Consider the following 24,347-nt stretch of genomic DNA (forward strand, 5'->3'; position numbering starts at 1 on the left):
TGACGTGAGCTCAGTCTCTGGGGAAAGGACCTATATTTTCGTGGACAGAGAGATACATCACGGAACTACTCCACCAACCCAACGAGTCTGCGCCAACCATCAACGCCCATTCACACCAATCCTACCCCAACCCATTTTATGTCACAGAATGATACAGCACAGAAACAGGCCCTTCGGTCCGACTCGTCCATGCTGACCAAGGTGCCCAACTGAGCTAGCCCCATTTGCCACCTTTCAGCCCATATCCCTCTGGACCTTCCCTGTCCCCTTACTTATGCAAATGCCCCTTATATGTTGTTATTGTTCCTGCCTCAACCACTTCCTCTGGCAGCTCATTCCATATAATCACCACCCTCTGGGTGAAGAAGTTGCCCCTCAGTTCCCTTTTAAATCTTTCCCCTCTTGCCCTAAGCCTGTGCCCTCTAGCTTTTGGTTCCCTTTCCCTAGGAGAAAGACTGCGTGCATTCACCCTGTCTATGCCCCTCATGATTTTATACACTTCTATAAGATCACCTCTCAGTCTCTTACACTCCAGGGAAGTGTAAGTCCCAGCCTGCTCAACCTCTCCCTGTAACTCAGGCCCTCGAGTCCTGGCAGCATCCTCGTAGATCTTCTCTGCACTCTTTCCAGTTTAACCACGTCTTTCCTGTAACAGGGCGACCAGAACTGTATATAATACTCCAAGTGCTCCTCCAGGTTCTACCACTCACCTACACACGAGGGGTATTATACAAGCGGCCAACCTCATGTTTTTGGGATGTGGGAGGAAACCGGAGCACCTGGGGGAAACCCATACAGTCACAGGGAGAACGTGCAAACTCCACACAGACAGCGGCCGAGGTCAGGATTGAACCCGGGTCTCTGCAGCTGTGAAGCAGCAGCTTTACTGTGTCATTGTGCCTCCTCTACATGCAAACCCTGTACAGTTGCCAATTCACTCTCCAGCCCTCCTCCCTCTTTTGCTGAGGGCACTGACTTTTGCTGCTTGTTTTGTACACTGCCAACCCTCTCATACATTGGCCATTAGTGGGGAGCAGACAGGGTGCTCCACAATGGCAGCATGCTGGCAATGTCCCCGGTAATCGCCATTGTCCACACTTGTCACTAGGACAGGAATCCTGCCTGATTTGTCCTCTCCTTAACAATTATAGCAGTTATGGAAGCAATAACAACACGGGTGCAGCGAGTGGAGACGTTGTCCCACAGCTCCAGAGACCAGGGTTTGATCCCGACCTCCGGCGCTGTCTGTGTGGGGTTTGCACCTTCTCCCTGTGACCGCGTGGCTTTCTTTCTGGTGCTTTGTTTTCCTCCCACATCCCGTGGGGACATTAGGTTACAGGGAAAATTAGTGAGGGAATGGGATTACTCCTGGTGCTGACATAGACTCAATGGGCCAAATGGCCTCCTTCAGCTTTTGCCTAAGGTAGTACAGAACTATGGAAATCTAGAGGTGGATGGGGTGAGTGGGTGTGTTCTGTGGTCTGGGGTGTGGTCTGTGGGCATGGCCCAGGTTGTGGGAACCTGGTCTGGGGTTTGGGAACATGCCCTGCAGTGTGTGGGTGTGGTCTGTGGGCATGGCCTGAGGTATGGGGGAACGCCCTGCAGTGTGTGGGTGTGGTCTGTGGGCATGGCCTGGGGTATGGGGGAATGGCCTGCAGTGTGTGGGTGTGGTCTGTGGGCATGGCCTGGGGTATGGGGGAACGCCCTGCAGTGTGTGGGTGTGGTCTGTGGGCATGGCCTGGGGTATGGGGGAATGGCCTGCAGTGTGTGGGTGTGGTCTGTGGGCATGGCCTGGGGTATGGGGGAACGCCCTGCAGTGTGTGGGTGTGGTCTGTGGGCATGGCCTGGGGTATGGGGGAATGGCCTGCAGTGTGTGGGTGTGGTCTGTGGGCATGGCCTGAGGTATGGGGGAATGGCCTGCAGTGTGTGGGTGTGGTCTGTGGGCATGGCCTGGGGTATGGGGGAACGCCCTGCAGTGTGTGGGTGTGGTCTGTGGGCATGGCCTGGGGTATGGGGGAATGGCCTGCAGTGTGTGGGTGTGGTCTGTGGGCATGGCCTGGGGTATGGGGGAATGGCCTGCAGTGTGTGGGTGTGGTCTGTGGGCATGGCCTGGGGTATGGGGGAATGGCCTGCAGTGTGTGGGTGTGGTCTGTGGGCATGGCCTGGGGTATGGGGGAACGCCCTGCAGTGTGTGGGTGTGGTCTGTGGGCATGGCCTGGGGTATGGGGGAACGGCCTGAAGTGTGTGGGTGTGGTCTGTGGGCATGGCCTGAGGTATGGGGGAATGGCCTGCAGTGTGTGGGTGTGGTCTGTGGGCATGGCCTGGGGTATGGGGGAACGCCCTGCAGTGTGTGGGTGTGGTCTGTGGGCATGGCCTGGGGTATGGGGGAACGGCCTGCAGTGTGTGGGTGTGGTCTGTGGGCATGGCCTGAGGTATGGGGGAATGGCCTGCAGTGTGTGGGTGTGGTCTGTGGGCGTGGCCTGGGGTGTGGGGGCGTGGCCATCTGTGTGTGCATTAGGGAGGTAGGAGATTTTGGGATGTTTGAATTTGCTATGCAAACTTTTAAAAGTTTGTTGGTACAAAAAGCATTCAGAATGAGTGGTGGGGTAATACAGAAGCACTGCAGGCTGCTGGCAGGTTGTACAACGTCTGTACAGAGAGAGAAACTAATGCCAGACCTGCCGACCTCTTCCAGCATTTATTCCAGCTCCACTGGGGGGTCATTCATGGTGGATAGTTAACCCACCATCCTGCACATCTTTGGGATGTGGGAGAAACCCACGCGGTCACAGGGAGAACGTGCAAACTCCACACAGGCAGCACTGGAGGTTGGGGTCGAACCTGGGTGTCCACAGCTGTGAGGCAGGGTACTAACCACCACACTTCTGTGTCACCCTTCCCTGCTTCTGGGACCGGTGTCAGATGTTTCCTGACTGCACGGCTGTGAAGTGGCTCAGGATGTCTTACCTTGGATTGGATGCCAGGTAACTGGAAGTTGTTGAACGTTGCACGATTTGATGACTTACCACCCCCCCCCCCACCCCCATCAACCATCCTGGCTCTGTTGGTGATATCCCCCCACCACCTGAGAATGAGAAGCTGCCGTGCTGGGAAAATCTCTTACCTGTTGGCAGCAAATTTCTGTGCAATGTAACCTCCTGGGATCTGTGTAACAATATATCCCCAGAAGAAGGATCCATGTATCATTCCCACCGTCTCTGGGTCCCAGTTAAATGTGGCTTTCTGGAGAGAAAGGGAAGAAGGATTAGACTTTTCACTTCAGTGCCCCTCCTCTTTGTTCAATTGTGAAGGTGTGGCTCAGTCACCCTTCTGCGTGACGAAAATCGTGGCGTCGTGCTCTGGTTACGAGACTTAAATGTGACATTCCAGTGCAGTACTGAGGGACAGCAGCTGTGTCAGTGGGGCCGGCTTTTGGATAAGATGTTAACCCGAGACCTCACCTGCCCTCCCAGGTGGATGTAAATGATTCCAAAACACCAGTTGGAAGGCTCCTTCCTGGTATCCTTGCCCACATTTTATCCCTCATTCAAAACCTAATGCTTTAGTTTTTGTCCCCACTGTTTGCGGGAGGTTGCTGTGAACAACATTACAACATTAAGTACATTGGACTTCTTCGAAACACTGTGGGACATCCTGATGTCACGCTAACGTGTTCACTAGTATATGATGAGAGGGGACTAGTTAGTTAGGTAGGTTGACACTCTGACCTTTCACCAGTGGGACTGTGATCAAAAGTTTTGGGTTGACCAAGGGACAGGTGGGGGAAGGCCCAGGGTTAGAGTGAGCTGTCTGGCTGCAGCTAATTTTGTGCCTCCTTGGGCCAGCCACACTTTTACTGTACCCAATGGTGCTGCTTGATACTGGGATACTTCATTCAAACAGGATAGCTGAGAACTACGACTGGCATAGAGTCACATGGCACAGGAGACCATTTGGTCCATTGGGCCAGTCAATACTATCCAATCAATCTCACTCTCCTTGCTCTTTCCTCAGACCCCTTCTGTTTTTCTTTCACTTTTCAGCTCACTCGCAGTACAAGTACATAGTTCGCTGAAAGTGGCGTCACAGGTAGACAGGGTGTTGAAGAAGGCTTTTGGCATGCTGGCCTTCATTGGTCAGTGCATTGAGTACAGGGAGTTGGGACGCTATGTTGCAGTTGTACGAGATGTTGGTGAGACCACACTTGAAGTATTGTGTACAGTTTTGATCGCCCTGTTATAGAAAAGGCATCATCAAACTGGAAAGAGTGCAGAAAAGATTTATGAGGATGCTGCCAGGACTCGAGGGCCTGAATTATGGGGAGGGATTGGGGAGGTTGGGACTTTATTCCTTGGAATGTAGGAGACTGAGGGGTGACCTTACAGAGGTGTTTAAAATCATGAGGGGCAGAGATGAGGTGAAAACACATGGTCTTTTTCCCTTGGAAGGGGAACTAAAAATGAGAGGACATAGGTTGAAGGTGAGAGGGGAAAGATTTAAAAGGGACCTAGGGACTCCTTCGCCCAGAGGGTGGTCTGTATATGGAATGAGGTGTCAGAGGAAGTGGGTGAGGCAGGTACATTAACAACATTTAAAGGCACTTGGACAGGTACATGGATAGGAAAGGTTTAGAGGGAAATGGGCCAAACACGCTCAAATGGGACTAGCTTGGTGGGCACCATGGTCGGCTTGGACAAGTTGGGCTGTAGGGCCTGTTTTTGTACTGTATAACTTCTGTGACTCTATAACTCTACATGTGTAGTTCTTCACTGGAGGTTACTGCTGAATGTACTTCCAGTATCCTTTAACGTTGTGATCACAGTAACTCACTATGTTACCGTAAAAGGCCGTAGGTGGTAACAGGGCAGAGAGGTGAGGATTGGGTTACTCCCCTGTCAAGCTGCACGTGACTGATGATTTTATGTACATTGTCCATACGTAACTTGCTCTGAGTCATTTAGAGTCAAACTCTGATAATCCACTTTTGGAAATCCTCCTGGTTCAGGATAAAGCTCACCGGGGCCCTGTTTCCCCCACTCTTAACATTACTGGGGATCGGTTCCCAGCCTCCCTTTAAGGTCACCAGGACCCTGTTTTGAATGCTCCCTTTAAACTCCCTGAGTTCACTTGAAAATTTATTATTTTACGGTGTAATAGCTTAAAAAGAACAATTTAAAAGTCTGTCAGGGTATTAAGTGAAATAACCTCCAAATCGTCTGGAAAATCTGCTGGTCCAACAGCACCAGATTAGCAGAGTTTTACTGTACTTGTTCCTCCTCCAATTCATTGGCTGATAGCAATAGATACCTTCCGAAATAACTGGCCCATCTCCTTTTTACCAAATGCCTAAAGTCTCTGGTAACTGGAAACAATTCTTTTGTGGTTACTCTATTAAAACCCCTTCAGAATTTTGAACACCTTTATTTAACATACCTGGACCCTTCCTGAGGAGAGAAACGTCCCCATTACCAGTTTGAACTGTCAAACTTAGTTGGGCAACTTGGTTGGCATGGACGAGTTGGGCCGAAGGGCCTGTTTCCATGCTGTATAACTCTGTGACTCTGAACAAAATTTGACACCAAAGCACCAAGGATATTGGAGGGTACTAACTCCAATTAGTATCAGATAACAGAAAATTGTCACCAGAGGAGCCCACGGCACCCTTTGAGCTTGCTCTCCTGTTCAATAAGATCATGGCTGATCTTCTGTTTCATTCATTCTTTTCCTTCACTTCTTGGGAAGTGTGAATTTCAGGAAAGGCCAGTGTTTATTGCCCCTCTGTAATCACCCATAAAAAGGTAGCGATGAGCTGCCTTGTGGAACCACTGCATTCATTTATGGTGAGGATATTCCCACAACGGTGTTGAACGGGGGTTCTGCAGTTTAGACCTAGCAACAGTAAAAGAAAGGTGATACTTTTCCAAGTGGAGGGAAACCTGCAGGTGGTGGTGTTCCAGTGCCCCTGTTGCCCTTGGCCTTCTTGGTGGTAGGGGCTCTGGGTTTAGGAAATGTTGTCAGAGTAGCCTGGACAAGTAACTGCAGGACAATTTGTAGATGGTGCACACTGCAGCCACTGTGATTAGGCTGGTAGAGGGGTGGCACTCAAGGGGCTTGCCTTGTACTGGACGGTATGAAGCTTTTTGAGTATTGTTGGGTCCATTGGAGACTATTCATTCACAGTCCTGACCCATGCTCTGTAGATGGTAAATAGGTTTGGGTTGTCAGGGGGTGAATCGCTTTCCACAGAATGCCTAACCTGTTGTTGTAGCCTCACTGTTCATGTGGCTGGTGCAGTTGATCTTCTGATCAATGATGACCCCAAGGACGTTGATGATGGGATACTCAATGATGGTAACATCATTGAATGCCAAGAGTATGTGGTTAGACTCTCCCTTGTTAAAGTTGATCATTGCCCAGCAAATCTGTGGCACAAATATTACTTGCTACTTATCGGTCCACACCTTGCTGCAGACATGGGCTGCTTCATTTCCTGAGAATTTGTAAACAGAATTAGACATTGCACAATCAACAGCAAGCAATAATCACCAGATCCTCTTGGATTCCCTTCAAGTCCAAAATATTGAGTTCACCCGTAAATGTACTAGTGACTGAACATTCACAGTCCTCATGGTAGAGAATTCTGATGGTTTACACCCATCTGCATCTTCTCCTCATCACAGTTCAAAATGGCTTTCCTATCGCCCAAGACAATGTTCCTGATCCTAGATTCTCCAGTCCTTAGGAAACTGCCCTCTCGACATTTGCCCTGTCATTTGGTCTCAGAATCTTATGTGTCTGAATGAGATCATCTCTCATTCATCCAGAGTAGTGAACCTTTGGATCTCTCTACCCTGGAGGTTCTGGAGGCTGGATCCTTGGGGGGATTTAAAGAGGAGGTAGATACATTTTTGAAAGATCGTGGAATTGACGGCTATGAGGAACTGGCACAACAGAGGAGTTGAGGCCTGGGGCAGATCTGCCATGATTACATTGACTGGTGGGATAGGACTGAGGGGCCAAGTGGCCAACTCCTGCTCCTGTTTTTATATGTTCTTAAATTCTAAACCCCAGTCAGTCTTATGGAAACTCCCCTCAAAGGGCAATCTCCTCACCCCAAGATCTACCTAATGAATTGGTGCTACAAAGACTCTATGGCAGAGACCAAAATATTGTTTGTCATAAAGGAAAATGAGGGGTGGAAAGGTTTAGTGAGAGAGGGTGTCAGTAGATGAAGGCATGGCTGTCAATGGTAGAGTGGTGACATTTGAGATGGCAGAATTGGAACTGTGCAGAGATAGAATCACAGAGCCATACAGCATGGAAATAGATCTTTCAGCCCATCTCGTCCATGCTGACCAATGTGTCTTCCTGAGTCCCGTTTCCTTGCATTTGGCCCATATCCCTCTAAACCCTTCCTATCCATGAACCTGTCCAAATGTCTTTTAACCATTGTAATTATACCCACGTCTACCACTTCCTCTGGCTGCTTGTTCCACCTCCCCACCACCCTCTGTGTGAAGCACTTGCCCCTCAGGTACCCCTTAGACCTTTCTCCTCTCACCTTAAATCTTGGAGGAATGAAGATCTGGGAGGGTCTGAGGAGTAAGGCATGGGCAAAGCCTTGTCGGAGTTTGAATCACTTTGGCTTTGGTCTAACTGGGCTAAAGGCATCTTACTGGGATTCTCCTCACCTCCATGACCAGCTTCCCGTCCCTGTAGACTGTCTTGTTGTTGACCATGCTGACGATGGCCACTCCCAGGTTACAGCGGATCCCAAAGGAGATGCAGAATCCCAGGCCACTCATGATGGCGATGATGTAGCGTTTCGGCAGCCCAAAGCAAGTGCAGTCCAAGAGGGGCTTCTGTTTCTCAGCCACTCCGACGGCACGGCCCTCCTCGGTCAGCTCGATGGTCTCTCCGACGTTCTGTCGCTTCTCTAGGATCCTGTGGAGAGGGGCGTATAAACAACACAGGATTAATGCTTAGGAAAAGGCTGCGTTTAACAACATGCCCTCCCCAGCCAGTGAGGAGATGATTGGGTAACCCCCTACCGGTCAAATCCGGTCTGTCTAATTTGTGTAATTACTTTCTTCCCTTCACTGGATGTTTCTGGAGCAGCTTTTATTGGGAACACCAAGGAGCTCCTGCCATAACCTCTGATCCTTTTGCTCTGTGGGTTGATTGACTTTGCCTGCTGTGGGGTTGACTGTTGGTGAAGACCAATCGCTTGCCCACCATTCCCACAAACGAGCCGGCACTGCGTTGCTGATGGGCGTGCTGTTAAGGAGGATGCAGGGATTATACATAGAGTTCTAGACTAGTAATAATGATCCTTTGGGTGAAGCTACTTCCTGTCACGGATGCTAATGCGGATATGGCTGTCGATGTCTACATCCCACTAGTGAATACATTTAAAACAAACCATTTAACATAGAACCTAGAGGGCATGAGTTTAAGGAGTGAAGAGGAAAGTCTAATGGAGATGTGCGGGGCAAGTTTTTTTTTAGATAGAGAGTGGTGCGTGGCTGGAACTTACTGCCAGGGGAGGTGGTGGGAGCAGATACGGCAGTAGTGTTTAAGAAGCATTTAGACAGCCGGGGATGGAGGGATACGGGCCGAACGTAGACAGGTGGGCAGTTTAAATTGGCATCATGGTTGGCACAGACATCCTGGGTCGTAGGGCTCATTCCTGTGCTGCACTGTTCTGTGTCCTGTGTACTTAGAGAAAGTATTTCGATGTGATTTAAATAGATCTCAGCTCTCTAAAGTGGACACTGATGTGGAGAAGGAGATATTAGAAAGAAGTTTTGGTTCCCTGTTTATAGGAAAGATGTGGTTAAACTGGAAAGAGTGCAGAGATTTACAGGAATGTTGCCAGGACTCGAGGGCCTGAGTTACAGGGAGAGGTTGGCCAGGCTGGGTCTTTATTCCTTGGAACATAGGAGAATGAGGGGTGACCTTATAGAAGTGTTTAAAATTATGAGAGGCACAGATAAATGTATGGTAACAGTCTTTTCCCCAGGGTAGGGGAGTCCAAAACTAGGGCGGGCATAGGCTTTGGGGTGAGAGGGGAAAGATTTAAAAGGGACCTGAGGGCAACTGTTTCATGCAGAGGGTGGTGAGTACATGGAACGAGCTGCCAGAGGAAGTGGGTGAGGCAGGTACAACAGTGTCATTTAGGAAGAACTGGGATAGGTACATGGAGGGGCGGGGCTTGGAGGGACATGGGCCGAACACAGGAAATTGGGACTAGCCGGGTGGGCACCATGGATGCCATGGACTGTTTGGGCGGAAGGGCCTGTACCCGTGCTGTATTGCTCTGTGATTCTATGAGAGGCAAAGGCGTGGTTTAAGGAGGGATGTAGAGTCAGAGACAAAGCAGGTTTGAGGGTTGGGAGAGGTCATCACAGAGTCATAGAGCAATACAACATGGATACAGGCCCTTCGGCCTAACCAGTTCATCTGACCACGGTACCCACCCAGCTAGTCCCAATTTCCTGCGTTCGGCCCATATGCCTCCAAGCCCCTCCCCTCCATGTACCTATCCAAGTGCTTCCTAAATGATCCTGTTGTACCTGCCTCACCCACTTCCTCTGGCAGCTCGTTCCACACACTCACCACCCTCTGCGTGAAAAAGTTGCCCCTCAGGTCCCTTTTAAACCTTTCCCCTCTCACCCTAAACTTATGCCCCTTAGTTTTGGACTCCTCTACCCTGGGGAAAAGACTGTTACCGTCCACCTTATGTTGTAGCACCAAGACCTGCTAGTCTAACTACGATTTGGTACAGCACTTGCACAGCATTTTTACCCAGTACTGACTTTACATCACCTTAACTGGCCATTTGGCCCAACTAGTCTATACTTCACACCAGCCTCATCTCACCCCTTTCATCTCTCCCTACTGCACATTTTCTGTTCTCGGAAGAATTTCATCCCAAGATTTGAATCCATCACTGCTATTCCGACTCACCCACTCCCTGTGGGAGTGAGTTCCACACTGGATAGAGTCTCCTGACTCCCTGCTGAGTGATTATTTTAAGTAGCTGCCTGACAGTCCATCCTTCCGCTCTAGTAGAAGCACCTTAGGTCTACTTTGTCCCACTTTCTGATTGTGGAGACGCCTGGTGATTCACTCCCTAAACCCTGGGCCTGCTCACTTCTGGAGACACGGGATTGCATCAAATTTTGCAATCTGTAACACTGAGCACCCCAAATTTCCAGAAGTCGGAGAAAATAATACGTACTTAATACATACTTGCCACCAATGTCATGAGAATGAGTGGTTTTAGCATTGGGAAAGATTAATCTCCAAGCAAGTTTTATTTATGAGAGAAATAATCAATCTCGATAAATGCAAGACTGCTTTGCAAAGACACACAGCGCTTTAATCGGGATTAAAGATGGATCAAGGCTTCAGCAAAACTGAGGATAAAAATAGCAACCTGCTAAATGCTTATGGCGCAGTCCATTTAATCATTGAGGTAGCAGCCCCGTCTACATCATATTAACAGCACACACCCCAGCACAGTTTGATTGCTAAGTGACCTGCCCCCCAGTATCGTTCAACAATACACTGATTATGTTGTATCCAACAATTTGGTCAGTATTGGACAGTTGAAGACTAAACTGGGCTAGGGATTCAACCACACAAGCTGGGCAAGTAACACCCAGCAGTGAGCGTGAAAGCACAGACTTTTGCCTGCTGATATTTTCAGCATCGTTCCGGGATTTGTAAGGATGGGGTAAGGTTAATTAAAAAACAGGAAAGTGAGGATAAAATGGTTTGGCTCCTTAGAACCTGCTTGGAAGAATTGGAGAGAAGTTGACCCATTGAAGTGAGCTGCAATAGGGATGGATGGTATTTTGGAGCGTAACAGTGGAGGGGAGAGGGAATGGGGCGATCCGCTGAACTGTAATCAGACAGAACAAAGAGTGCAAGGAAATGAGAAGCGGTTTGATCCATTGTGGTGTAACAGTGGGAGTGAACAGAAGGAGGATTAGCTCTTTGGAATAAAGCACAACTAATCTCAGATTCAATCGTCAATTGGTGATTGAGGAAAAGTGCTCAATGTTGTTACCATTATTTGACTGTAAGTGAGTCTACAATTTTTAGACCATGTTCTCTGGCCTAAGGTGCCCCATCCAGTGGAAATAGATTCTTTCTGCTAAATGGAGAGACATCACTAATTCTGGAACATGAACGAGACGGAAACAACACGTGATGGAGGCTGGGAGCAAAAGCAGAAAATGCTGGAAATATTCACGAGCTGTGAAGAGAGAAACAATATTTGGGTTGTTGAAACCTCATCAGAAATAGGAAGAGTTAGAACTAAAACAAGGTTCAAGAGGCAGAGAAAGGAGGGGGGATTGGAGGAATAAGCAAAGGAAATGTTGTGAGTTAGAGGGTAGGAAGGAGAGATTACATTGCAAAGAGTGATCAGACGAGGCAAAACTGGCTGGTATAATTAAGGCCAACTTGCACATTGTAAAATCACTGCCACATTGTACACTTGGTACTAATGGCTTCAGGGCAACTTATCAGTAAAGAATCTACTTTTCAATATTGTACAAAAAGAACAATCCAATGTAGAACAGTGTCCATGTTCCAATACAGAACGACAGTATTACTCAATTCCAATACATCAACTAAACAGAGAAACAGGTACCCCAAGTCACAGACTAGAGAAATACTCCTTAATTGTCACTGGGCCTTTAAGTTCTGGGACTCCCATCTGGCAACAGTGTGGGAGCACTTTTAACACAAAGCATGCAGTGGTTCAGGAAGTATGGCCTTTACAAAGCCAGAGTGACATTCCCAATCCGACTGTACCCAGATAAGGAGAATGGAAACCATGGAAGTGTTGTAGGTTCTAAACTGCAGTGCAATATAGTCACAGAATCACCATTCCAATGTAGGACAGAAATATATTTTATCCTCCACACCTGCAGAAAGAGCTGTACGTGTTTGGGTGGGAGTCGTGCACTCCTGTTGAATGGTCACTGTGTGATCTGGGCTGCGCTGGATCCGTGGATACAGTCGATGGTTCCAGGCCCACAGGAAGCCAGATAGTGTCCCAGACCCTGACCTCCTCGGTGATCGGGCTTCCCATCCTGTCACCTCCCCCCCCCCCCACCTTCTGGATTTCTCTCCTGCCAAGTGTGACACCTGGAGAACTGTAGGGTGCACCCTTGACAAAGAGCAGTGGTGAATTTAAAGTCGTAGAGTGATACAGCATTGGAAACAGGCCCTTCAGCCCATCAAGTCTGTGCTGACCATCAAGCATCCATTTTTATTCTCTCCCATTACTTCCCCCCAGATTCTACCACTCACCTACATACTGGGGGCAATTTAAAGAGCTCAATTAAACTACCAACCTGCACGTCTTTGGGATGTGGGAGGAAACCGGAGCACCTGGGGGAAACCCATGTGATCACAGGGAGAAAGTGCAAACTACACACAGAGACCAGAGGTCAGGGTTGAACCCGGGTCTCTGGAGCTGTGAGACAGCGGCTGTACCAGCTGTACCACTGTGGCACCCAACAGTAACTCATGGCCTCCAGGCACAGCAGCAGTTTTTGTTCCAGGAGGCTGCAAACATGCTGCTCAATGTGATATCTGCAGAGTGTTAGGATGAACCCATGGGGAATTCAAAGTCATACAGTCATGCTGCACGGAAACAGGCCCTCCAGCCCATTGAGTCCGTGCTGACCATCAAACCCCATTTACACTAATCCCGATGGAGACACAGGAGACTGCAGACGCTGGAATCTGGAGCAACAGTTGCTGGAGGACCTCAATGGGTTGAGCAGCATCTGTGGGGGGAGAGGAATTGTCGATGTTTATTGCTGACCCTGAGGTACCTGTGTTCAGACACCACAAGGAAGTTCATTCATGGCCCGGAAAACCTGTGCAGTGAGTATGACATACCCTAGCTGCACCTTGTTGGAAGTAGCATTACTGCAGACAAGAACAAATGGGTTTAATCGATAAAACTTGCAGAAACCTCAGAGGCCTGTTAACAGCTCTTGGTTTGTGAGGTGGCCAAGTTCCCTTTTACACCTCTTGACGCACATTGACTAAAACCTTCTTGTGCCAACCAGCTGTCTGAGGAAAGTCAGCATGCCCTTCAGAGAGATCGTGACGACTCTGTACTGCGGGTGTGGATGAATCACTGATGCAAGGCTTGTTGAAATGTATCAGAATGGATAAAAGTAGATGCTGGTGTTATTCAAACCCTTCTGTATAACAAACTGCCCTTCAGAAGTTGGTCGGATACCTGAACAAACAGATCAGTTCTGATGAAGGGTCTTTTCCTGTTTTACTTTCCACAAGTGCTGCCTGACCTGCTGAGTGTTTCAAGTGTTCTGTGTCTCAGGGTGCGTTCCCAGGCTGAGAGAAGCCATCTTTCTACTTTCGATGAGATGAGAGGGTTGAGTATGGGCAGCACAGGGGCGCAGCAGGTAGAGCTGCTGCCTCACAGCTCCAGAGACCTGGGTTCAATCCCGACCTCTCGTGTTGTCTGTGGGGTTCTCCCTGTGGCTGCTCCAGTTTCCTCCCACATCCCAAAGACATGTGGGTTGGTGGGTTAATTGTTGGCTGTAAATTGCCCCCAATCTGTGGGTGAGGGGTAGAATCTAGGGCCAGTTGATGGGAATGTTTGGAGAATAAAGTGGGATCTGTGTGGGATTAGTGTAGTGGGTTGGCACATGCTCAGTGGGCTGAAGGGCCTGACTCTATGACTCTAAGTCATTGATTTGGGAACTTTTCAAGATCCTAAAATTCACCATAACTGCAAGCCACACGGACCGGATCCCGAGAGAGGAAAAGAGCTTTTCAAAGAAGATCATTGAACATTTAAGGTGCACAAGGAAGCCATTCGTTCCATTATGTTTGTGCTGGTTGGAAAAGAACTTCTCAACCCTACCTTGCCTTCCAGCACTGAACCCAGAGCCTGCAGGTCACAGCTCCAGGTGCAGGGACAGGTGGATACTGAGGTGGGGCTTCCTCCACCGCCCTGTCAGGCAGTGACTTCCACAACCTCAGCACCCTCTGGGTGGAGACATTTTCCCTCATCTCCCCTCGAATCCATGCCCTTTTGACCCTATGTTAAAGAAAATAAATCCCCCCTGTTTATTCTGACAAGGATCCTCATACTCTGTTTCTCTCTCCACAGATGCTGCCTGACCTGCTGAGAGGTTCCAGCGTTTTCTGTTTCTGTTTCAGATTTCCTGCGTCTGCATTGTTTTTTGACTGACGAGCCCCCACACACTGGGGGCAACCTACAGTGGCCAATTAGCCCACCAACCCGCACTGACTATCTGCAGCATTTTCAGATTTTGTCTCTGAGTTGCAGCATCTGCAGGATTTGTTTTTTGCTTTCCAATGTCACAGGTGGCCCTGACGTGGAATTTCATTGCTATATCTTCTCTAGACCGGCATCAAAATTACCCAGCAGTACTTCCTACAGTTGGCTCGAAGCAGACTGACAGAATCATAGAGACCTACAGCACGGAAACAGTCCCTCAGCCCAGTGAGTCTGCACCAACCATCAACCACACACTTGCACTGACCCTAATTCATCCCATTTTATAAACTCTCCACATTCTCACCATCTCCCTCCAGATTCTACCACTCAGTTACTCATTGGGGACAACTTACAGTGACCAATTAACCTACCAACCTGCAGGTCTTTGGGATGTGGGAGGAAACCGGAGCACCCAGGGGAAACCCACGCGGTCACAGGGAGAACGTGCAAACTCCACACAGACAGCGCCGGAGGATGGGATTGAACCCGACTGTAAGGTAGTGGCTCTACCACCTGCACAGTTCAGCAAGTGAACCTCCAACAACTTCTACCACCCTCCTGGCAGTGGTTAGTGTTGGACAATGAGCAAAGGCCTCGTCAGCAATTCACACATACCCTGAATGGGCAATAAAGGCACTGTAATGGAGAAACTATTCTCCAATGCAGATAGAGAGCCTAAACTCAAACCTCAACAACTGCAGAGAAACTACACTAGTGCAGGTCAGCACTGGGTACCTAAACCTCTTTACAGAATAACAATAATCTGTACGTTAATACTTCAGCTGTGGAAGACCTATAAATGAGATTCCACTTCCTGGTAACAAGTCTGTACATTTCTATACAATAAGTCACACTCCATCCTGAGTTTGAAGTATATTAGCCATTCCTTCACAGTCACAGGGCTGAAATATCTGAAACTGCCTGAAATCACCATGCTTGTCCTTTCACAGACAGCAGCGCTTCATCACACATCTCCTCAAGGCCAATGTGTGATGAGCAAAAAAATGGTTTGCCACAATCTTGAATGGATAAAAATAAAAAAAAATTAATAGCATCCATAAGCCAATAAAGAACAGAAAGGGGGAGTTTACACTTTGAAGAGAATAGACTGCACCACTAGCAAAGAACAGTAATCTTCCTGGTGCATTGCTTCAGGAAAGTTAACAGTATCATCACGGATACCTGCCACCCTGGCCATTCCCTTTTCTCCCTTCTACCTTCTGGGAGAAGATACAGGAGCTTGAAAGCCAGGACTTCCAGACTCAAGAACAGCTTCTTCTCCACTGCTGTCAGACTCCTGAACCAATCACCTCTCTCACATCCCCTTCCCGGTGGTGCTGCCATGCTTTTGGACTCTGAACTCTCTCTCTCTCTCTCGGTTATTCCATTATTGTCACTTTAGCATTTATGTTTGCACTGCTTCAGTTTGCACTGCAATCTTTGCACCATTCTGCTATTCTGCGCTTGTCGTTGTATCTATGATTACCATGTACACTGTTTACTCTGTGTGCTTCAGGTGAACGAAGAACTTCATTGCAGCCTGGTGTATGTGACAATATTCTAAGCTAACCTAATGGACACTATATCTCAATACGACAAAAAAAAGACATCATCATTAACATTCAAGTCATGTCATAGTAACAAGGAATGCTGCAGAGTATCCATGTCAACACAGAATAACTCTAGTCTCCACTAAAGCAGCTATAGGTGAGTCTAAACTCCAGTGCAAAACAAGTAGGTTGCTTCGATATAAAATAATTAATGTGTCCTTTGCCCAATACTGGATAATACTTGTGATAGAATTTATTCATGATCTCTTGTAAAAAATGCACTGCATCTGAAACGAGTTCCATTGATTTCATTAACTCTCTTAAATAAGAAACTGGAGCCTTGAATTTAAATAAAGCTGATGAAATAGGGATTGGAGCAAATTAGTGAAGCTAGATTTATCAATTAGATTAAAAAATGAAATTAAACAGGAGAGAAATAATCCATAATGCACAATAAACACTCCACCATTAACAAGTAAAACATTCCCAGCAAGTGATCTGTCTGTGGCTAACTGAAGACTTTAAGGATAAGATTAAAATGTAGAGTAAGAATTGGCAGAGTTTTAGAGAACAGCAAAGGATGTACAAACATCGATAAATAGGGAGAAGATAGAATGTAGAAGTAACTTAACAAGAAATATAAAGAAAAGTTTGTAAGTTAATCTACAGGTTGTGCAAATGTAGAACAGTGAAAGTCAGAAGCAGGAGGAGGTTATAGTGGGAAATAGTGAGAACAACAGTAATACAGCTGGCTTGTTGGCTGGTACTTTGAACAAGCCATTATATGGCAATGTTCATCAAATTTGTTTTCCTCTCCTACCCTACAGACCAATACTGAGCCAGGGATCCTGGGCTCACTCACCTGAGGTCTCTCATCACTCAGCTGGTCACTTACGCCAAAAAATCTTGGTAGAGCTGATCAGCTGAAATCCATGTGATGTTAGTGTAGTGAATAGTAATAATAGAGTTCACTGAGAAACTAAACACATTTTACCCACCGTCACAAAAATAATGGAAATTGTGGAGGACCAAGAATCTAATGAGAGTTAGAAACTTAAATTCGTTAGTGCCACTAAAGAATAGTTACTGGAGAACTTAAGGGAGCCAACAAAAACCTGTGGAACTGACAGCCTGTGTTGTACAGCTCTGGCTGGAGAGCCAGTAGATGTGGTGAGGTGATTGTACATAGTTCCCTAGATTCTGAAACAGTCCAGTGGATCAAAGGGTAACAAAGAAATTCCAGAAATTTATTTATTTTTGTAAGTCGTAGTAATTTTATGTCTTTGCACTGTCCTGCTGCTGCAAAACAACAGATTTCACGTCATATAAGTCAGTGATAATAAACCTGATTCTGATTCTGAAATTGCTATTCAAGAAAAGAGTGGGAAAGGAAAAGGGAAATTATAAACCAAAACTGAGCTGCTGGAGGAACTCAGCGGGTCAGGCAGCTTCTGTAGAGGGAAATGGACAGTCGACATTTCGGGTCGAGACCCTTCATCTGGGCGTCGACTGTCCATTTCCTCCACAGATGCTGCCTGGCCTGCTGAGTTCCTCCAGCAGCTCGTTTTTTGCTCCAGATTCCAGCATCTGCAGTGTCTGGTGTCTCGAAATTATAAACAAGATAGTCTGCCATCAAGAGCTCATAAGATGCTAGAATCCATTATTAAGGACATGATAACAAAGCAGTCGGAAATAAACGTGATTAGACAGAATGAATGCAGTTTTATGAATTGGAAATTGAGTTTGACAAATCTGTGAGAGCTTATGAGGATATGATCACCAGGGCAGGTAAAGGCAAACCAATGGGTGGAGTATATTTGGGTTTTTAAAAACATTTGACAGAATGCAATATTAAGAAAGGGTTCAACACACACAAAATGCTGCAGGAACTCAGCAGGTCAGGCAGCATCTGTGGAGGGAAATAAACAGTCTTCCCTCATTCCTGTGGCCCCCCCTTCCGCCTTCTCTTTCCCCTTCCCCCACCCTCAGGACATGTCCATCCCTTCCCCCACCCTCAGGACCTGCCTTTCTGTCCCCCACCTCCTTCCCTTTATTCCATGGTCCACTGCCCTCTCCCGCCAGATTCCTTCTTCTTCAGCCCTTTGCCTCTTCCACCCATCACCTCCCAGCTTCTTACATCTCCCGCCTCCCCCACCCACCTACCTTCCCCCTCTCACCTGCCAGCCTGTGCTCCTCCCCCTCCCCCCACCTTCTTATTCTGGCTTCTGCCCTCTTCCTTTCCAGTCCTGATGAAGGGTCTCGACCTGAAACATCAACTGTTTATTTCCCTCCACAGATGCTGCCTGACCTGCTGAGCTCCTCCAGCATTTTGTGTGTGTTGAACCCTTTCTTAATATTGCATTTTGTCAAATCTTTTTAAAAACCCAAATATACTCCACCCATTGGTTTGCCTTTACCTGCCCTGGTGATCATATCCTCATAAGCTCTCACAGATTTGTCAAACTCAATTTCCAATTGATAAAACTGCATTCACTCTGTCTACACATGTTTATTTCTGACTGCTTTGTTATCATGTCCTTAATAATGGATTCTAGCATCTTGCTCCAGATTCCGGCATCTGCAGAATCTCTTGTGTCACAGAAAACAAATACTTAGGACATTCTGAGGTTGGTGATCTGCCACTAATGAATCTGTATGCAGCAGTATTGTCCCTTCAGATACTCCACATTAACGTTAGTGATGTAGATATTGAATGAACAAATTGTAACGCACCCAGTTTGTTGACAATGCAAAGCTAGCTGGAAGGTGAAGTGTGAGGAGGGTGCAAAGGATCTGCAAAGGTTAAGTGAAGTGGTACGTGCAAAGTGGAAAGTTGTATTGTGGGTTGTGGAGAACAGCATCATCAGCAGTGAGGAACCAATGTACGTTGGTGCAGAGGGGCCTGGGCAATGTGGTACCTGCAACACAGGAAGCTAATGTGTAGTGAAAGCAGCCAATTAGGAAAGGAAACAGCACATTTTCCAAAATCACAGGGAGATCGAAGTACAAGAATGAGCAATTCTTGGGGTATCTGAGTGACGAAGCAACTGCTGAGACTTTGCTTTCAGTTGAAAGGTACCTGGATCAGTGGAGGACTTGCCAGCGCTGAGCTGATTAACCCCTCGCTGTGGTTCTGGCAGCTGGAATCTTCCAGACTTCTCTTGGACTTTCAGCAGATCAGGTCTATTGAGATTTCTTGGCGTAAGTGACCAGCTGAGTGGTGAGAGACCTCAGGTGAGTGAGCCCAGGATCTCTGGCTCAGTGTCAGTGAGACCACAGCCTTTCCCAGGATCCCTGGCTCAGTATTGGTCTCTAGGAGTAGGAGAGGAAAACGAATTTGATGAACATTGCCCATAAAATTGCTTGTCCAAAACACCAGCCAACAAGCCGGCAAGTAAATGGAGGTGGATGTTGGCTCTCATTATTTTTTGCATTATTAAAATTTTTTTCTGAAACTTTTATACTCCCACATCCTCTCAATGATTGTCATGGAAGCCAGGGTGATGTTTCCCAGCTTGGTGTGTGTTTTTGGGGTTGAAGGATGGCGGAAGGGTGCATTGCAGAGGTAGGAAGTCGTGAAGCCATAGTTGGATTTGACAAAAATGATAAGGATTGCCAAATTCAGGTCTAGCAGAAGTCAGTCCAGGTTGGTGACATTGAGGTGATGGGTGCATGGGGTGGACTGAAAACTAGAAACAGGACCATCACTCCAGTTCAGAACAATGATAAAGTCATCCCAAACAGAACACCATGAGCTAACTCTGCTTGGCTTTGTCCCTTCCTATCTCTATAACCTCCTTCAGCCATTGCAACCCTCCAAGATCGCTTCTAATTCTGGCCTTGTGATCACCATCAACTTTCATAGTTCCAGGTCCTCAATTTAAGGTAGCGATAGAACAATAACAGAGAGTTCCCCCGCAATGCAGAACTCCATTAGGACTTATCCTTCAACATGGAACTGTAATAAAGCCGTCCTCTAATACAATGGTGCAAGTGAGACAACACTCCAAATAGAGATTCAAATAGAGATTCTACAAATAGAGATTCAAATAGAGATAATACAGAGCTTCCATTGGAGGTAACACAGAATCTTAGCTTCAGCTTCAGATGAGAACATCATACTCTAAGTTGCACAACGCCCTGGCTTGGAAAATAAATCTGCTTTCCTTTATCATCATTGGGTCAAAACCATGGGAGTCCCACCCAACAGAGCAACAGGAGCACCTTTCTCACATGTGAACAAAGGTTCAAGATTCAATACACCCTTCTCAGAGACAATTGTGTGGGCAATCAATAGAATGTACCGAAGGATCGTGGAGGTTAGTGCAGAACGGCAGTAGTGGATCCAATACGAACAATATTAACATGGTAAACCTTTGTACAGAACAATAATAGCACCTACACTCCAAAACTATTCTCCAGCGCAGAAAAGTGATAGAATCTATGCTCCTTTCCAATAATTACAATTTGTACTTGTATAGCAAAACACAATCTGCTGGAAGAACTCAATGGGTTGAGCAGCATCTGTGGGAGGAAAGGAATTGCTGATGTTTTAGGGTGAAACTCTGCCTCAGGGTGTCTCCATCATATTTCTATAGCTTCTTAAATGTAGCAAAACATTCCAAAGCAATGGACAAGGATGCTCTGAAACAAAAGCTGAGGTTGAGCAAGCTACTGAGGACTAAAAGCTTGGTCAAAGGGAATGTCTCAGAGGAGGAAAGAGTGTAGACACAGTGAAACCAGGGATTTCCAGAGCTTACAGCTTTGATAGCTGAATGAGCTGAAAAACATGTTTTAAGGGATAAACATAAAATAAATTCTATTTTTTTGCAAAAAAGAAATTTTGAAATATTTATCAGGGAGAAATAGACAACACAGAGAAAATCAATGTCTTTTAGCAACAGACATGTTATTAAGCAGTAATTATAGATCAATGTTCTGTTAAATACTTAGTTACACCTTATTTGACAAGGTATGACATTTTCAGGCTCTACTTAGAAGCAAAAAAATAATCAAACACTTGGAGGAGAAGGCAATTGACACATCGGCACATTTTCACACTCGAAAAGTTGCTGCCAAAGTTTTCACTAATGTATTGGTGAGCTGAAGTAACATGGGGACAAGGCCAGATCCAAGGACTGGGTTCTCTGCAGTGAGTGGCTCAGCTCCCACCTCCAATTACAAGGGCAGTAAAAATGTGATGGAATATCTCCACCTACCCTTGAAGTGTTCAGTTCCAGCTGCACTCAGGAAGTTCAATGCAACTCAGGCTAAACCACACTGTGTTATTGGCACCAAAGCTATTGCCTAGAAAAGAATTGATCATTTTTAAGTTTTAATTGATTGTTGCTTTTTTAAGAGGCGGGAAGGGTGGAGGAGGGGTTGGAAAAACTCTGGACTTCCACTATCTTTGTTATCTTATCCAAGAACAGCCCTGTTCCTCGTTTATCATCCAGGTTCCCTTCCCAATGTAACCTGCTTCCCTCCATTTATGTTGAATCCCTTTAAAACAGAAGAACATTTGAAACAGAAGCAAGATTAGACCATTCAACCTATCGCACTTGCTCCACCGTTCAACGATTGGATGCTGATCATTTTGCGCAACTTAATTGGATCACCACTCGACTAAGCTCAAGGGAACGCAGCCCAGATCTGTGCAATCATTCTGCAGAATGGTGTTATTCAGGTGAACCTGCAGCGTATTCACCAGATGGCAGCGGATATTTACAGCTGCTATCTTCAACCCTCTGAAAAAGGAAGCATTAACGACTTTCACACATCAACTGATTTTTAATTAAGTAAAAACATCAAAGATTATGGATCAAAGATGGGTAAATGACAAGACAGAGCAGAGGGACTGAGTCATTTATTCCTATGCTCTGATATAACACAATGCCAAAGGCACACAGTAAACTACCTTTAATCTTGACTTAGTTACTACTGAGCCCTTTCATGTTCTGGACATTTTTCATAATATTAAATCAGGTCATCAGTTTGAAAATCTCCAAATGTAATGCTCCCAAATGTCCACAAAATGGTCGACCTTTTAAGAGGTGGCTATCCTGTTAAAAGATTGGTTAAACATTGATAGCAATTTTAACACTGCAACCATGGTTGGAAACCATTGAGGCTGGATGGATGGAACAACAGCCAAAATTATTCCCCGTGGACTTCAATGAACAATAAAATTAAGCAGGGTGTAAAATCAGAGTTGTAACCAGTTCCTGATGAGTGTATTGGATTGAAGTTGCTCCTTTTGTATTCCAAAGATAAAAGGGAGTTTAGAAACTGCATCACCACCAGCAAAGATACATCAGACTGATGACCTTACTCTTAAAGGATAGAGCGTTCTTGAAATGTTAGAACAGGAGCTGGCTTTGCTTACTAAGCTGCAAAATGAAGGCCAGAGCTCAGCTGTTTATAAGCTGCAGACAGACTACTTGACCTGTAGCTTAATCAAGATGTAAAAGCCATGTCCTGGGGTTAATTGGATAATATACAATTAAAACATTTATAGATAAATAAAGCAGTGCAGACAGAAAGCAGTCAAATAGTATTGCACAGAGTGTGTACCATTGTGCCTTACGAATCTGAGTGACAGCTGGACCTGAGGTTTATGGTGCACACTCAATAACTTTAATTCTGTTTCAGTTGATCCTATATGGACAGGAATATCATCTCACCTTTGATCAAATATTGTGTTGAGAAGCCTATTAGCAATAATGGTGTCCTCCACATGTCCTATTGATTAATTGAGTTCTATCAAAGTTATATTTGAATTGAGGTAGAAGACTTGCATTTCTATAGTGTCATTCACATCCTCTTCAAAACAAACCAAAGTGTTCTATAGCTTTTGAACTGTGGTCACTGTTGCAGTGTAGTCATTGCAGCTATTTGTGTGCACGGCAAGCTCCCACAAACAGTAATGTGACGAGGAACAGATAAATTGCTTCAGAAATGTTGATTGAAAGATGAATATTAGTCAGGACACTTTCCCTCTTTGAAAGAACAGAGGAGGCTTTCTTTGAAAGATCTTAGCCAACCAAAGTGAGAACAGATGAGACTTGGGTTTAACGTTTCATCTCCAACAGTGACCCGAGTATTCCTGCATTGTAAACCAAGATTTATGTGCTGGCGTCTGGAATTTGGACTCAGAGGTAAGATTGCTACAAATTGCACCAAAGATGCATACAAGTAAAACCTTAAGCACTGATTTAGTTTCTAATACATTCTAAATATTCATATAATCATTATTCTGCTGTGGTTTGATGCCTGCGCAATTTCATTAGTTGTAAATAAACCATTTTGTTAAGTTTTTTCCTGAACATAACTTTCTGATCATGTGGCAATTTGCTTTCTTTTAGAATAGATGGGAGATGATCCAGGTACTATCTTGTAAAGCTAATGATGCCAATTCCTTTGACATCATTGGGAGTGATTCTAAAATGGCTTGTTCTATTGGATGAGCGATCACAAATCCTGCTCTTGACTCCACAAAGATCACATAAAAACCTTTTTATTTATTATCTTTACTTTAGTGACATCTGGTGATCCTTCAAGAGTCACAATTCCCATTGGTATTTGCATTAAAGTTTTACTGATGTCACAGTTTACATAACTGATCTTGTTTCTAATGGCAGATTGCTGAATTTCCAAGGCTAGAACTTAGAAGAATTAGAGAGGATCTAATGTAAAGTTACAAAATCCTGATAGAGCTCGACAGATGTATCCCCTTTCTGGCATTTCTCAAACCAGGGGTCACAGACTTAGGAGACAAGACATTTTGTACTGAGGTGATGACATTTGTTCATCAATGGGTGCTGAACCCATGGAATTCTCTGCCACAGAGGGATGCAGAGGCCAAGTTGCTGAGTATATTTAAGAAGAAAATAGATACATTTCTAGGTACAACCAAGCAGTATGGGGAAAGAGAAGGGCTGAATGGCCCACTCATGCTCCTATTTTCCTGTGGTTCCCACCAGAAGAGAGCCCTGCTGAAATGGAGTCATAACTGCTGCTAGTTTCCTTTGTTCTACCATTCACTGGGGTAGGAGTGAGCTGGATGGGAGCAGGCGGTGACGACGGGTTGGGGTAAAAGTTACTCCTGGAACCAACATGAATTTAGGCACAGAGGAGATGCAGCATTTTTGATCATGACTAGAAGTGCTGGGGCGGATTCTCAGTAGCCAAACTCGTTAAAAAGGAATTAAACAATTGCAACAATGGGACAACACAGGGACTAAAGTGTCAAAGTGCTGGCAACAAAGCAAGCCCACATTGAGAGCTCTGCACATTTTGGATAATTGAATTAGACAGTTACCTCTCAATGTCTTTATTTATTTAGTTTTATATAAAAGTGAGAAGATTATTCCACTAAGGTGGAGCACATTCATCAGAATTATATAACAATGTAATTTAGGTGACTACATTAGATCGTATGTAATTCAGTGAATGTGCTCCACCTCGGTCTGATGACCCAGGGCAACCATTTT

The 24,347-nt window shown here is 45.9% G+C and overlaps 1 protein-coding gene across 2 annotated transcripts in view; it reads right to left on the bottom strand.

Annotated features, from left to right (window-relative positions):
- Window positions 1–24,347, bottom strand: part of LOC127585578 (vesicular glutamate transporter 1) — a 50,542-nt gene that overhangs the window by 20,437 nt on the left and 5,758 nt on the right. The window contains exons 2-4 of one of the 2 annotated variants that reach the window (XM_052043152.1): window positions 18,935–19,167; window positions 7,692–7,944; window positions 3,125–3,243 (exon numbers count right to left, since the gene is read on the bottom strand). In XM_052043152.1, the coding sequence (XP_051899112.1) occupies window positions 3,125–3,243; window positions 7,692–7,805 (233 nt within the window). In that variant the 5' untranslated portion in view covers window positions 7,806–7,944; window positions 18,935–19,167. The remainder of the gene's footprint in view (window positions 1–3,124; window positions 3,244–7,691; window positions 7,945–18,934; window positions 19,168–24,347) is intronic. The other variant, XM_052043151.1, reaches the window with a different exon arrangement.

The sequence above is a fragment of the Pristis pectinata genome, chromosome 33 (assembly GCF_009764475.1).
Source record: "Pristis pectinata isolate sPriPec2 chromosome 33, sPriPec2.1.pri, whole genome shotgun sequence".
NCBI lineage: Eukaryota > Metazoa > Chordata > Chondrichthyes > Rhinopristiformes > Pristidae > Pristis > Pristis pectinata.